Genomic DNA, 13,277 nt, shown 5'->3' on the forward strand with positions numbered 1-13,277 from the left:
TCTTCAGTTATGGCTATGACCCTCGGCTGTGGCAGTCAAAACTCTATTAAGCAAGCTGAATTAAAAGCATAACCAATAGCTTCATGTGACTTGCCAGTTGTCAGTGCTTCTAGCCATTTGTTTTGCGGCCAGTTTCAGACTGGGACCCCAGGAGTGCTTATACCTGTTTGCTTCCTCATGTTATAATGTGAGGGTGAAAGAAAATACTGCAGTGTTTTTTTCTAATCAAGTGTATTGATGAAGTTATAATGAAACTGGTACAGTGGATTGTGTATGTAAGTGAATATAACACTATCCCTTATACATTTTTTGAATTATGAAGTTCCAAAATAATAAAGATATTTTAAAAACAACTCCAGTGCTAAATAGATAAGAAATATTCTTTTGTTCTTCAGGCATCACTGTATGATGGTGGATTATATAACCCTTATGGTTCTCGAACTGTAAGTCTAAATGGGGAAGGAGGGAGGCTACAGGAAGGGATAGGCCCTATACTACAAGTCGTGACCCATTCATTCAGCCGGGTACTCGAAGTTATGAGGTTGCATAAGAGGGGCGTCTACAGAGAAACGCTTTGGGGCCTTTCCTTCTCATTTCAGGGTGGGTATGAGGTGGGGCATCAGTCCAAGGAGCAGCAGCTCTTCTCACCCTGGGCACCAAGAGTTAAGAGTAGGGTCGCTGTACTCCCAGCAGAGAAAGGAGCTAGCCATCGTAGTAAAGCCTTTCTTCTTGGAAACTTTGTAGCCGTCTGAATATAGTTCCTACTCGTCCAGAGCAAGCTCCTCCAGAAGCAGCCCTGCGGTGAGCTGATGTCTCTGCATGTCACACTTTGGGATGGCGTGATGTGTTTCACCAGCTTGTGCATGGATTATGTGCTCCTAAGTCCATACAAATCAAGTACTACCATGTGCTAACTGACTGTTCCTGTGTGGACCCGAGTAACTGCTTACCTGAGTCTGGAACTGAGGCCGTTGCATAGCCTTAGTGTTTCTAGATTGCCATTCATGAGAAACACTTTGTCTTTCAAGTATTGATATTCCTGTGTGGGTATGCTGCTCTTTCTGGAATGTTAAAGTTTATTTTGAAGTTTATGAGTAAGTAATGTTAGTAAATCCAGAATAACATGGAACCTGTTCACATGCATACTTTCAGAGATGTTTTGGACATGTATGAGTGTTTTTCATTTTGACTACAAGTGGCTTCCTTTCCAGTATGTGTTATTCCTCTGTTTCTTAATGTATCCTGTGTCAGTGCATTCAGATTTATAGCATCCTTTTATTGACATTATTATTTTTAACAATAAGTTATGCCCCTTTCCAATTATCACCACTTTGAGATAGTTACATATTATCACATCTTTTTAAAGTTAGTATACTATCCCACAAAGGCATAGATATTATTTTAAAAATCATTTTAGTTTTGATGGTCATTTACATGGTCAGACATTATCTGTGTGTACAAATGAACTGTGCATTCACATATAGAGGTCAGAGGTCAATGTCAGGTGTCTTTGTCACTTACTCCCCTCTACCTTCTTTGTTTAGATAGAGTCTCACTGAACCTGGAGATCACTGTTTTGGCTGACTGGCTGGCCAGCCCAAGAGCCACTGTCCCCAGTGCACACACTTCCACCCCAGCTTTGGCACGGATGCTAGGAGTCCAAATTGAGGCCCCAATGCTTGCAGAGCAGACACTTTACCTCTTGAGCCATCTCCCCAGCCCTTTGATGAACACACATTCTCTCTTTGCCTCTTGAGCCGTCTCCCCAGCCCTTTGATGAACACACATTCTCTCTTTGCCTCTGTCTCTTTCTCTTCCTTGTACATGTACACAAACACAGAATGTTTGTATTCTTACACATGTATCAGGAAATAATAGGAATTTAATAGCATATGCATTGTTTAAAAAATTTATTTTTGTTTTATGTGTATAAGTGTTTTGCCTACATATATACCTGTGTACCATGTGCATGCCTGTGCACTTGGAAGTTAGAAGAGGACATTATATCCTTTGGAACTGTACTTATAGGAGATTGTGAGCTACCATGTGACTGTGGGAATCAACCCCTGGTCCCTGCAAAAACAGCAAGTGATCTTAACTGCTGATCCAACTCTCCAGCCCTTGTACTCTTTCAGGTGTGGTCTTTAAGTGTAGCTCTGGATGGTCTGGAGCTCGATATGTAGACTAAATAGGCCTCAAACTCAGAGGTCCACTGGCCTCTGCCTCCCTAGTGCTGGGATTAAAAGTGTGGGCCCCCATGCTCAGAGCATATGCATTTGAATTTTGCTATCTATGCCCATATATTGACAACTAAAAAGACTATACTAATTTACATCCCCAAAGCAAATGATTTCTTTAGGTATACTGTATTGTTATCCTTATAGATTATCCCAAATTGGAGAAATTATTATTAATAATCATTAAGATTACTTTTATAACAGGTAAAATATGAGTTTTTAGGACTTTCTTTTATGTTTGTTTGTAGTTATGGCCATCTATCTGAGTCACAGTTCTCAGAGATCCCACTCCTGTACGTAATAAGAACTAACGCGCGCGCGCGTGTGTGTGTGTGTGTGTGTGTGTGTGTGTGTGTGTGTGTTTAGGGATAAGGACTCTTTCACAAAAGCTGGATGTTTCCTTTTAACCCACTGTATACTCAAATTCTACTTAGCAGTTTTCAGACCTGGTGACATTTTTAATATGCTAAATGTAGTAGCCTTCCCTGCAAAAGATTTTTGATGGTGCACTTTCAAAAACAAATTAGTGTAGATCCTTGGTCTTATGAGCTAGTTAGATTCTTTTTCATTTGCAATTTGGGTTCAGAATTTCTACCGTAGTGATGCCAGAATGGCATCTTAGTGACATCAGAATGGAGATAGGCTACTTAGTTGTCCCAAAGGTGAGTTCTGCCAATGCAGTGGGAACACAGCCCTGTGAAGAGGCTAACAGTACTATCACTGCTGGCTGCATAGGAATGAGAGCCAGGAAATGAGTCACTGCCTCAGAGCTTTGCTAGTAGGAACCTCTTTGACATATGTTATTTCATTTTAAAACATCATTTTTTTTTCTTTCCCAAATTGAAATCTTAAGGGTATTTATTGACTTCTCAGGGGATCAAACAGACCTTCAAGCCTTCCCTAGCTGGCTCTGTCTAGTTTACTTACATTCTCACCATCATTGAACTTAAATAAAAGATGGAGTTTTACTTTCCTTGTTGCACTTTTGGGAAGCATCTTGGTTTTTAAGGATAGTTTATGCCCTATAGCAGCTTATCTCCTTAATGCTGCACAGCAGCTCCTGCCAGTTGTAGTGCTCACGGAGAGTGGCCTCCTGAACTGTCCCAGTGTGTTTACAGTCTGAGACCCAGAGAGAAACTGAATCTGTTTTACTTTCTATAGCCCATTGATGATGACACCGCAAGCATTGTGTCTTCTGATCGTTCCAGTCGTGGGCGAAGGGAGAGTGTGGTGAGCATCGTCTGCGTGCGAACCAGCATAGCTTTTACATGACAACAGTGTATGATTATGTGAAGTTTGCTGCAAAGTAAAATGTGCATTTGACAAAGAGCATTTTCCTTTCAGCTTATGTGAACAGTTTGCTTTGTAAAGTGGTCTTGAGAATGAGTCATAGATTCATGTGGTTTATGTACAAATCCTTTATTGAAAATTTTTCATTTTATTTTTTGTTTCCTTATGCACACCTATTTATCTGTTTATTTTCCAAAATGAGCCTCTCAAATGAGAGTCACACTTGTACTATCATATGGTACTTGTAACTGAATCCAGGTATGGCCACCTGTTGCTTCTTGTATGGAAGCTGAGCCAGTGCGTGTCCAGATCTTAAGACTGTGGCCTTTGTTATCTGTAGATGGCACCCAGTTCAGACATTTACCTAACTAATCCTTGTAGACGCTGGAATAGCTTCATGCTATTCTTTAAAGAAGTTGGAGATTTTCCTGAGTGACATTTTTGTTCTCTATTAGGAAATGATGTGGAAATTATAGAGTAGATGATGGTTTGTCCGCTTGGAGCTAGAATAAAGAATGAAGCTGTAATTCCTTCCAGAAAAGTAGTCCATTCAGTGCAAGCTGAATTAATGTGGATGGTTATAAACCCACAGTTCTCATAGGAAAGGGAGTGCTACATGTTTATGTGAGATAAATTCATCTAATTAAAGCAGTTGTGGTCCCTCAGCAAACCATGTAATGCTTCCACTCATGGCTGAACTAGAAATAAAAGTCAGAACACCTGAAAACACTCTGGACACAGCTGGAAGGAAAGGGGGGAACTGTTCAGGGAGGCTGCCGGGCTTGCCTCCGCCGGGCTTGCCTCCGCCGGGCTTGCCTCTTAGTTGTTTCTGTACAGTGGAGATCTTATGGCTGTCCACTTTGTTATAAGGCTTAATATATGTATTCAGTGAATAAGTATGGAATGTAATTTTCAAATTTCTAAGGTAGTAGGTGCTAGTAAATATTAGTATATATAAATCAAGTTGTCATACTATTATAAAGAATAAAATACCATTGCTTGATCTTGTTGGCCTTCAGCAGGCTTCATACTTTTAAGACTATTTTGTCCCTGCGGATGGGTTTCTGAATTCACTTTTTGGTAAGGAGTTTTAAAACAAGGCAAATAGCTTAAGAGTAACTAATGAAGCCAGGTGGTGGTGGTGCATACCTTTAATTCCAGCACTCAGGAGGCAGAGGTAGGCAGATTTCTGAGTTTGAGGCCAACGTTATCTACAGAGTGAGTTCTAGGACATCCAAGGCTACCCTGAGAAACCCTGTCTCAAAACAAGCAAACAAGCAAACAAATAAGCAAACAAACAATAACTGGTGAGTGGGGACAGGCATTTGATAGGTGTTTATGGAGTGCCTGTTATGCCGGAGGCACTGTGCTAGGAGTGATGTGTTAAATCAAGGACGACAGATCTCTGAGCTTATCTCCTACTAAAGACATAGAGATAAACTAGTGAAGAAGAAACACAGATGGAAGACAGCCACAGTGATGTGATGGAGCACCTTAAGGTGGATATGTGAGAGTGACCTTGGAAGAGTCTTCAGAGACAGTGACATCTCACTCAAGAGACTCAGCTGTGGGAAGAGCAAGAGAAGGGACCTTCCAGGCCAGTCTTCACTATTTTGTCCAACAATTCCTGATGTAATGACATGTGAAAAAGGAATTGTGGAAATAGAGTATTGCGAGTTGATAGCTATGAGTTATAAAATTGTAGGCTATAGTAGAGGTCTGGCAATAGCCAGTGGAAGGTTCTCAGGGCCTTCAGTGTGTAAGGTTTGCTTGTGATGAACTCAGGCAGAGGACGGTCTCTGAGCCACAGAATTGCACTTGATGCTGCAGAAGGCTTCTTTTAGGAGCTGTGACTTGACTTAGGTATCTCTTCGTTTTTGCTTTTTAAAATAAGTTAATTGTAAGTTTTCTCATTTCATGATACTTCATCAAACATCATATTAAAACAAGCACACAATTTTCCAGTTTTAGCTAGTGCTCTTTTTTCCTTTCTGACTTTACAGTGTTTCATTTTCTCTGACTGAAAGGTTTCTGCTGCTGATTACTTTAGTCGCTCCAATCGTAGGGGAAGCATTGTCTCTGAGGTGGATGACGTCGGCATCTCAGACTTGACGAGCGTGAGTGTATTGCATGGGTTCATTGTGTTTGTTGCAGGCATGTGACTAACAGCTTCTGTAGTAGTTATTTTTTAAAGTTAGAAATTGAATTAACTCCTTAGACGTTTACTTGAGCATATTAACATGAAATGTAAGTATTTTGGGATATTTTTGTTAAAATTTGTTTAAAAACACCCTTTTCCTCTAACCCTGTGGACCCCCCCACTCCACTCCCCACCCCTGAGCTCCTCAGCATTTTCGGGGAGTCCTGATATCAGTGTTTATTGTGTTTGGGATGTTTTTCCCTATTCTTTTTTCTGAATTATTCCAGAGCCAGTCCATTTACATCATGTCATTTCTTAGTAAGCAGTTTGACATGCATACCTAACAGAGCATCCCTAAGGACGTAAGCGCTTTCCTAAGCCCCCTCATGCTTAGCCCATATTCCGGTGCATCTGGTTCACTCCCTGCCTCCTTCTTGGTTTTGATAAAGCAATAAAGTGATAGTTAGACTTTAAAAGCTGAATAATAAACTGTTACTTAGTAAAATGCCATTGATTTTCTGTTTTAAAATGGACTCTGGTGTTGGTCTGAGGCACCCTTCCTAGTGGTTCCCAGCTGTGGGCACTGAGTACATTCCTGATGTAATGTACAGAGTGTCCATGGCAACACCTGGGTACTTAGCATTTAGGTACATTGTGACCTGCCTTCTGAGCTCATCTCTCCAGGCCTCTGACTCCCCAGCCCCCACCCCCAGCTGCACCACATAGACAAGCCCTGTTCTGATTGTCCAGCACTTTGGAGGGGATGAGAGGTGGCAGTTGTTCTGGAAATGCAAAGATTGTTTTTTGTTAGCACTTTACTTATGGTATGAAGTAGCTATTTCTGAAATATTTTAATCCTAAAAAATAATTTCAGTTATTTTAATTGCAGTCCTAATTATTCCACATTACTAGCTCTTAAATCTGGCTGTACAGCACTCTCATCTTGCTGTAGATTGAACCAACGATTTGCCCACATATGAAATTAAAAGGCGGTTTCCCAGTTATTCTGAGATGTCCATTTTATTAACTTGCTTGGTAACCTCGTTTTAATTTTGAGAAGATTTTAATTTTTTTGTGTATGTGTGTTTGTGTGAGCATTGGCATGGAGCACGTGTGTGGGTCAGAGGACAGCTCACAGGAGGAGTAGTTCTTCTTTCATGTAGTCCTGGGGATTGGACTCACAGCATGATGCTTAGTGGCGAGTGCCTAGCTGCTGAGCAAGCCATACCATTGGTCCACTGGTACCTGCTTTTCCCCCCATAATATAATTGAACTTACTCTACGTACCTGTTCTCTTGATAGCTTCATTTCTGCCAGTCTCACAGTTCACGATACCTGAATTGGTGGTTAATATTCCCTGTATAGTCAGTTCTTGGCAATTTGCTTTAGTAATTATGTAGAAATGAGGACCTTTATAATTTGTCTCTTCCTGCCTCTGTTAATTAAATAACTCTTTAATGTAAGCAGAAGATTGTCTAGGACACGGCTTTCCAAGTATTCTTGTTATTTTATAGCATATGAGCCATTGCATTTTGTATTTTTAAGTGCCTATAAAATAGCTACTTTTGCCTTTTGATGATGTCCTCTAAACAAGCAACTCTCTCTAAAAAGCATATGCTTCAGTTCACCTCATTGAAGCAGATGAAAACGGGACTTATATTGATTCATTCTTCACCGTCCCCAGCTCTGCTTTTGAAAGATGCTTTCCAGCTGCTGTGTGTGGGCACACTGTATGCTCACAGGATGATAACTGTAGGCCTAGGAGATGCTAGAAAAGGTGCCAGCCAGTTCTCTAAAACTGCTGAGTTCATATGTTGTAACCTTGTCTTGCTCTGTGGGTCAGGCTAGAATAAAGGAAAATAAAAAGAGTGAAGTATGCTGACTTATTATTCAGTGCATCTGCTTTGAAAGAAATCTTTAGAGGAGCTTGGCCCTGTGAAGGTTCTGTGCCCCAGTGTAGGGGAATGCCAGGGCCAGAAAGTGGGAGAGGGCGGGGTGGCAGGCATGGGGAAGTGGGAGGCAACAGGGGTTTGTTTTGGTTGGTTTTGTTTGTTTCTTTGTTTTTTTGGAGGGGAAACTGGGAATGGAGAAATTTACATGTAAATAAAGAAAATATCTTTAAAAAAAAGATTAAAAAAAAAAAGAAATCTTTAGTGAGGTTCATTTCAGGAAATTACTAAAGCCATGTTCACTTCCCTTCTGTGGTTATGGAATCAGATCCACTTTCTGTGTTTTTTTTTTCTTTAAACAACTTTTAGATAACCTTATTTTTAGGTTGAGTATTCTTAGTAGAAAAACTCAAAATAATCATTTTGTTCTAAAATCTAAAGGTTGTTGAATATTAACGTGGTGTTTTATAATTTGGGTTGCAGTCAAACTTCAGTTACACTAAGAATAATATTTAAAATTAACTAACTGTCATATATAAAGTGTGAAATACTGGTGAATTCTATGTTTAGATATGGGTACCATCTACAAGAGATAAAGTTATTTCCACAATTGAAAAAAAATCCTAAATTTGCAACACTTTTTTTCCCAAGTATTTCAAATGCAGGACATTTATTAGAAGTTAATGGGTAATTGTGATTCAGTGAACACATCTAACAAACCACACTGTAAGCATTTTATTTAGAGTGTACTTTTATACCTTGAGCATGATTAAATCTTATTGCATTTAAAACCCATGTCAAGTCCTTTCGGTCTTCACTATAAACACTGCTTGTCATTGCAGTCTCCCTTCATAGACAGTGCGAGCCTTGAAGGGAGCCTGGCAGAGTGTCTGGCTGAGCCACTGCAGGCAAGCATGGCTGCTTTATGCTGGCTTAACAGTTCCTCAGGTTTGGCTCATGATCAGTTTGAGTTCGACACTGGGCTTTGTCAGGATACAGTGAGCTCTATAGTCAGTGTTGTGGTACTCCAGTGATGCAGCCTCTGAAATGTACGATTGCCCCACAGTGATGGTCTGGTAAAAGTGGGTGAGTCTGGGGGTCATTTTTATAAGAAAGGTGATATGAAGAAGGATTTCAGATGGACTAGACTATTTTAATTTTGAATATTTCTTTTCTCATTAATATATTAGCAGAAATGAATTAGAAAAATAAGGCAGTTTATGAAGATACCCTTCTTGACTTTGAATGATATTAACCATTGGGCCATGCTTTTCACCAGAGCAGACTGAGAGGAAATTTCTTCATGTGGAGCAGACACTGGCAATAGTAAAATCCAGCTGTCATCCCTTGCTTATTGTATGACATTTGATGTTATTTTTAAACAAATCCAAGTAAATTAAAATGATTTCCTTTTGAAAATATTACAGCAAGAAATGGCCCCCAAAAGTGAAACATCAAACCCCAGCATTTGTGTCACTGATAGAGTACTGACTGAGTAAAAGGTTAAACATGATGACTGGGTAATAAAAACCACGTTAAAACCTTTCAAATGTGAGGGAGCTGGAGTAAAGTTGTCTAAGCAAAGATGAATAGAATGATGTTTCCTGTTTTAGTAATCAACTGGAGAAAGTTTTCAAATCCCCTTTCTAGATGGGCTGGGAAGGTTGACCTCAGAGTTCAAGGCTAGGGATATTTTATTTTCGCTTAAAGTTGCCGTTACCTTTTCACTGTGGTTAATAATATACACAAGCAAATGTGTATGCTGTAGTTCATGAAACATGTCCAGATCCTCTGAATTTTTTTCTCTTAGCTAAGTTAGAATTTTGGAATAGGTCTATAAGGAACGTTCTTTCTTGCACAGGGCTGGGAGGCCAGAGACAGGTTAGTCTGACCGGCATGCCACATGTCGAGATGACCTGCCTCTGTGAAGCCACCAAAACAAGAGGAGTCTTGTGAGGTCAGATGGGTGTAGTGTTCTGAGCCCTCACACACTAGGTGCTGGTCTGTGTTCTTCAAGTACAGACTGTCTATGTAGACATAAGGCTTGCCTGACGGAGATCAGGCAACAAAGGGATCAGTGCAATAGTGTGGGAGTAAGATTCTCTATGAAGAAAAGGGAAGGAGGGGAAAGGGAGCTAGAGAATGTGTCGCGACGTTGTTATTAAGATTTCGAGAGACTTGGGTTGATTGTCCTTTAGAGAAGGGCTTGGTGGGGAGAAAGGCCAATTTTTATACCCTTTTGTATTCTTTGAGTTTGCTGGGTAAAAAGAAAAAGTTTATATAACCCTTTTTTGTCATTAAATAGTTTTATGCATTATTCTATATCTTAATATTTACATTTTGTATTGATATTTGTAGTGTCCACACCGAGATTTGTATGTAGTTTTCTTTAATGTATTTTAAATACCATGAAAAAAATCTGTTTAAGTAATCTAAAATTTTGAATCTATGCTGCTTGATTTCTGCTGATCTTCTGTAGGATGTAAACTAAAAGTTCTTGACATTTTGTCATAACTTTTATTCTAGTTTTAATGTGCTTACTTTGGTTCCACACATCACTGAACTTAGAATGCGCCATTGAGATTGCTCCCCACCCCCCCAAAAAAAACAAGTCAACAATGCCAAGCATCTTCTTGATTTTTATCTCTAATTTTTTTTCTAGTTGGATGAAAAATCTGACAAACAGTATGCTGAAAGTTACACAAGAGTGAGTATAAAATTCTGCATGGATGGAGCTCTTGCGGTTATCCCCATGCTTCCTGGGACTTCATTCACTCTGTTCAGCACAATTGGCCGACAGAGTGGTTCTAACTTTCGTCTATTTCCTGTCCTTGACCCCTCGAAATTCCTGCAGCCTTAGATCATGTGAAAGTCCTACAAGGAGAGAAGAGTGCATTTATTTCCCTGGACGTCATCCTAAAGCTCTTGCCTACTGCTTTGATTTGCAGTCTCTGAAAACTGACATTGAGAAGCCATTAAACATGAAAACCAAGTGTCTAGGAATGGACCAACAAACTCATACTTTTGATTTTCCTTCTTATAGCTAAATCACTTCTATAAGGAAACTAGGATAGCTTCCTTGTGGAGGAGTGCCTCTGCAGTAAAGATTCTTTTTTCTAAACATTTTTTTGGTGGGTGTTCTTTTGTTTTATTATTATTATTATTATTATTATTATTATTATTATTATTATTATTATTATTTTGAGATAGGGATTCTCTGTTAGGAACTTCTCTGTAGACCAGGCTGGCTTCAAACTCACTGAGATCAGCCTGTCTCTGCCTCCCAAGAGCTGGGATTAAAGCCATATGACACCACCATCCAACTTTTAAACGTATTTTTAGGAAGTCAGGAAAATGTTGTGTTGTATTAAATTTTATAGTGCAAAGCAAACTATGTGATTTTAATTTTTTTTAGCCATACTCTAGAAAAAACAAAATCAATTTAAATAGTATTCACCCCAAAGAACCAACACATTTCAATATAGAATCAACATAAATGTTTTATTTTGTGAAGTTTGAGTGAGGGTCTTTGTTTGTAGCCTGGGCTGACCTTGCCCCCTGCCTCAGCCTGTTACTGGACCAACATAACTGTGGTACATTTTATCCTCTGTTTTTCTACAGAAAGCCTTCTATGTACAATGATGTACATTTTATACTTACATCTCATTGGAATCAGCTACATTTCAAATGGTTTCACGTGGCTCTCGACAAGTCTTCTAGATAGTACAGTTTCTGCTGTTTATTAGTCAACAGTGTGGCTTTGGGGAGAGCAATCTAAATACATAGCAGTGTACAATGTTCTTGCTCTTAGCCAAAAATAGTTCATCTTTCCTAGCAAAGGTGAGATGCTTAAGCAATATTAGGAACCAAGGTAAGGAAGTACTAATTAGACATTAGTTCTGAAACAACTGTTAGCCTGACAGCTCACCTGTGTTTGAGACCAGCGTGGGTTGAAATTGCTCCCTATTAAGTATGTTATTAGAATGTTCATCCAAGGCTCTTAACTGCCTCCACTGCCCTGCTCCTTGCTTCATCTTCACAGCAAGCATTTGAAGACACAGCTCACAATTGTCTTTTTTTTTCCCTCTTTTTCAGCCTTCATCTCGAAATTCTGCCTCAGCAACAACGCCTCTAAGTGGAAACTCATCCAGACGGGGTAGTGGGGACACCAGCAGCTTAATAGACCCAGACACCTCGCTGAGTGAACTACGAGTAAGCCACGCTCTGCCTGCCTTTGCAAAGCAGCTTTGGGTTTTGTAGTCCGTGGCGCTTTTAACATTTCCTGTGACCTCTGAGGACCAAGTAGGGCTTCTGCGAAGACGCGGGCATCAGAGCTCAGAAGTCCCACCTGGGTACACCAGAGCTGAGAGGAGGCGGCCAAGTTATGCTCTCCTCACTTCTCTCTTCTGAAGATTTGACGGCACTGCAGTGGGTTCTGCTAGTGCCAGACAGTTATGTGATCTATATGAAAGTAATTCTTTAAGGATGGCCTAGCCATGTTCTGAGTGGAGAATATTTGGATTTACAAAGAGCTACAGACTATGGAGAGGAGTTATTAGCCAGTGAGCCATTACCATATTAAATTCTTGAATTCAGGCTCTCTGTATTTCATAGTAATAAAAGTATAATATTTAGATAACAGAAATGCTTGAGCTAGTGGGAAGTTTACTTGATCCATCAGTTGAGTCTCCATATTAACCCTTTTATTTCAAAGATTAGAATGTACCAAACAATTATTTTTGAATGTCTTATTTGTTGAATCTGTTATCTGAAGAATGGATGAAGACTTGTCAGAACAGTTACATTCATTTGCTTGCTCACTCACTCAGTCACAGTTTTTGAACACTTGGCAGTGGACATGTAGATAGCCAGTCGTAATCTGGCTTTCAGGAGATCACGGTCCTTTGAAAAGACAAAGTGATTTGCATCAGTTGAGCCAGCTAATAGTATGCAGTGGTACCAAGAGCAGGATAAATTAGTTTAGAAAGGTGTCACATAAGACTAGGAAAAGAGAGCAAAGGCTTTTCAGAGAAGCAAGATCTGAGCTAAGACTTGAAGGAAGAATAAATATGAATAAAGCATAGAAGGTGGAGGAGAGTATGTCTTGAATGAGTCCAGAGAACTCGAAGGTCATTGGTACAGAAGATTAGGAAGGAGGAGTTACTGCTGAAAGAAAGGAGAGTGGGAGGGTAAGGGGGTCAGGCAGTATGGAGGTGGGGTACAAATCACAGCTGCTCTATTGCATAGGAGAGCAGTGTAACTTGATTTGCATTCTTTTTAAAATATTTATTTTTAAAGATTTATTTATTTATTTATTTACTATATGGTGAGTATACTGTAGCTGTCTTTAGACACACCAGAAGAGGGCATCAGATCTCATTACAGATGGTTATGACCCACCATGTGATTGCTGAGATTTGAACTCAGGACCTCCAGAAGAGCAGTCAGTGCTCTTAACCGCTGAGCCATCTCTCCAGCCCCTGATTTGCATTCTTAAAAGTAACTCTAACTCTAGCCACAGTCCTGAGGGAGAATATCACCCAGGGTTTGTACAGTGAGGATGAAGTGGGCAGATGATGACTTTCAGGGGAGAAGATGTAAGAAATTGGCCCTGAAGTTAGTTTGAAATACTAAGATTAGGGTGGGTAGTAAGTCAGGAGATGGAGTATCAGATAGCTGCCTTTTTTTTTTTTTTTTTTTTTTTTTTTTTTTTTTTTTTTT

At 39.8% G+C, this 13,277-nt stretch overlaps 1 protein-coding gene across 21 annotated transcripts in view; it reads left to right on the plus strand.

Moving 5' to 3' along the window:
- The window catches only part of Lrrfip2 (LRR binding FLII interacting protein 2), a 103,722-nt gene that overhangs the window by 56,796 nt on the left and 33,649 nt on the right, over window positions 1-13,277 (plus strand). For 15 of the 21 annotated variants that reach the window (XM_031344275.1, XM_031344262.1, XM_031344268.1 and 12 more), the window contains 6 exons: window positions 396-443; window positions 745-801; window positions 3,399-3,467; window positions 5,555-5,644; window positions 10,219-10,263; window positions 11,652-11,768. In XM_031344275.1, the coding sequence (XP_031200135.1) occupies window positions 396-443; window positions 745-801; window positions 3,399-3,467; window positions 5,555-5,644; window positions 10,219-10,263; window positions 11,652-11,768 (426 nt within the window). The remainder of the gene's footprint in view (window positions 1-395; window positions 444-744; window positions 802-3,398; window positions 3,468-5,554; window positions 5,645-10,218; window positions 10,264-11,651; window positions 11,769-13,277) is intronic. The other 6 variants (XM_031344283.1, XM_031344284.1, XM_031344279.1 and 3 more) reach the window with 1 other exon arrangement.

Source organism: Mastomys coucha, unplaced genomic scaffold (assembly GCF_008632895.1).
Source record: "Mastomys coucha isolate ucsf_1 unplaced genomic scaffold, UCSF_Mcou_1 pScaffold23, whole genome shotgun sequence".
NCBI lineage: Eukaryota > Metazoa > Chordata > Mammalia > Rodentia > Muridae > Mastomys > Mastomys coucha.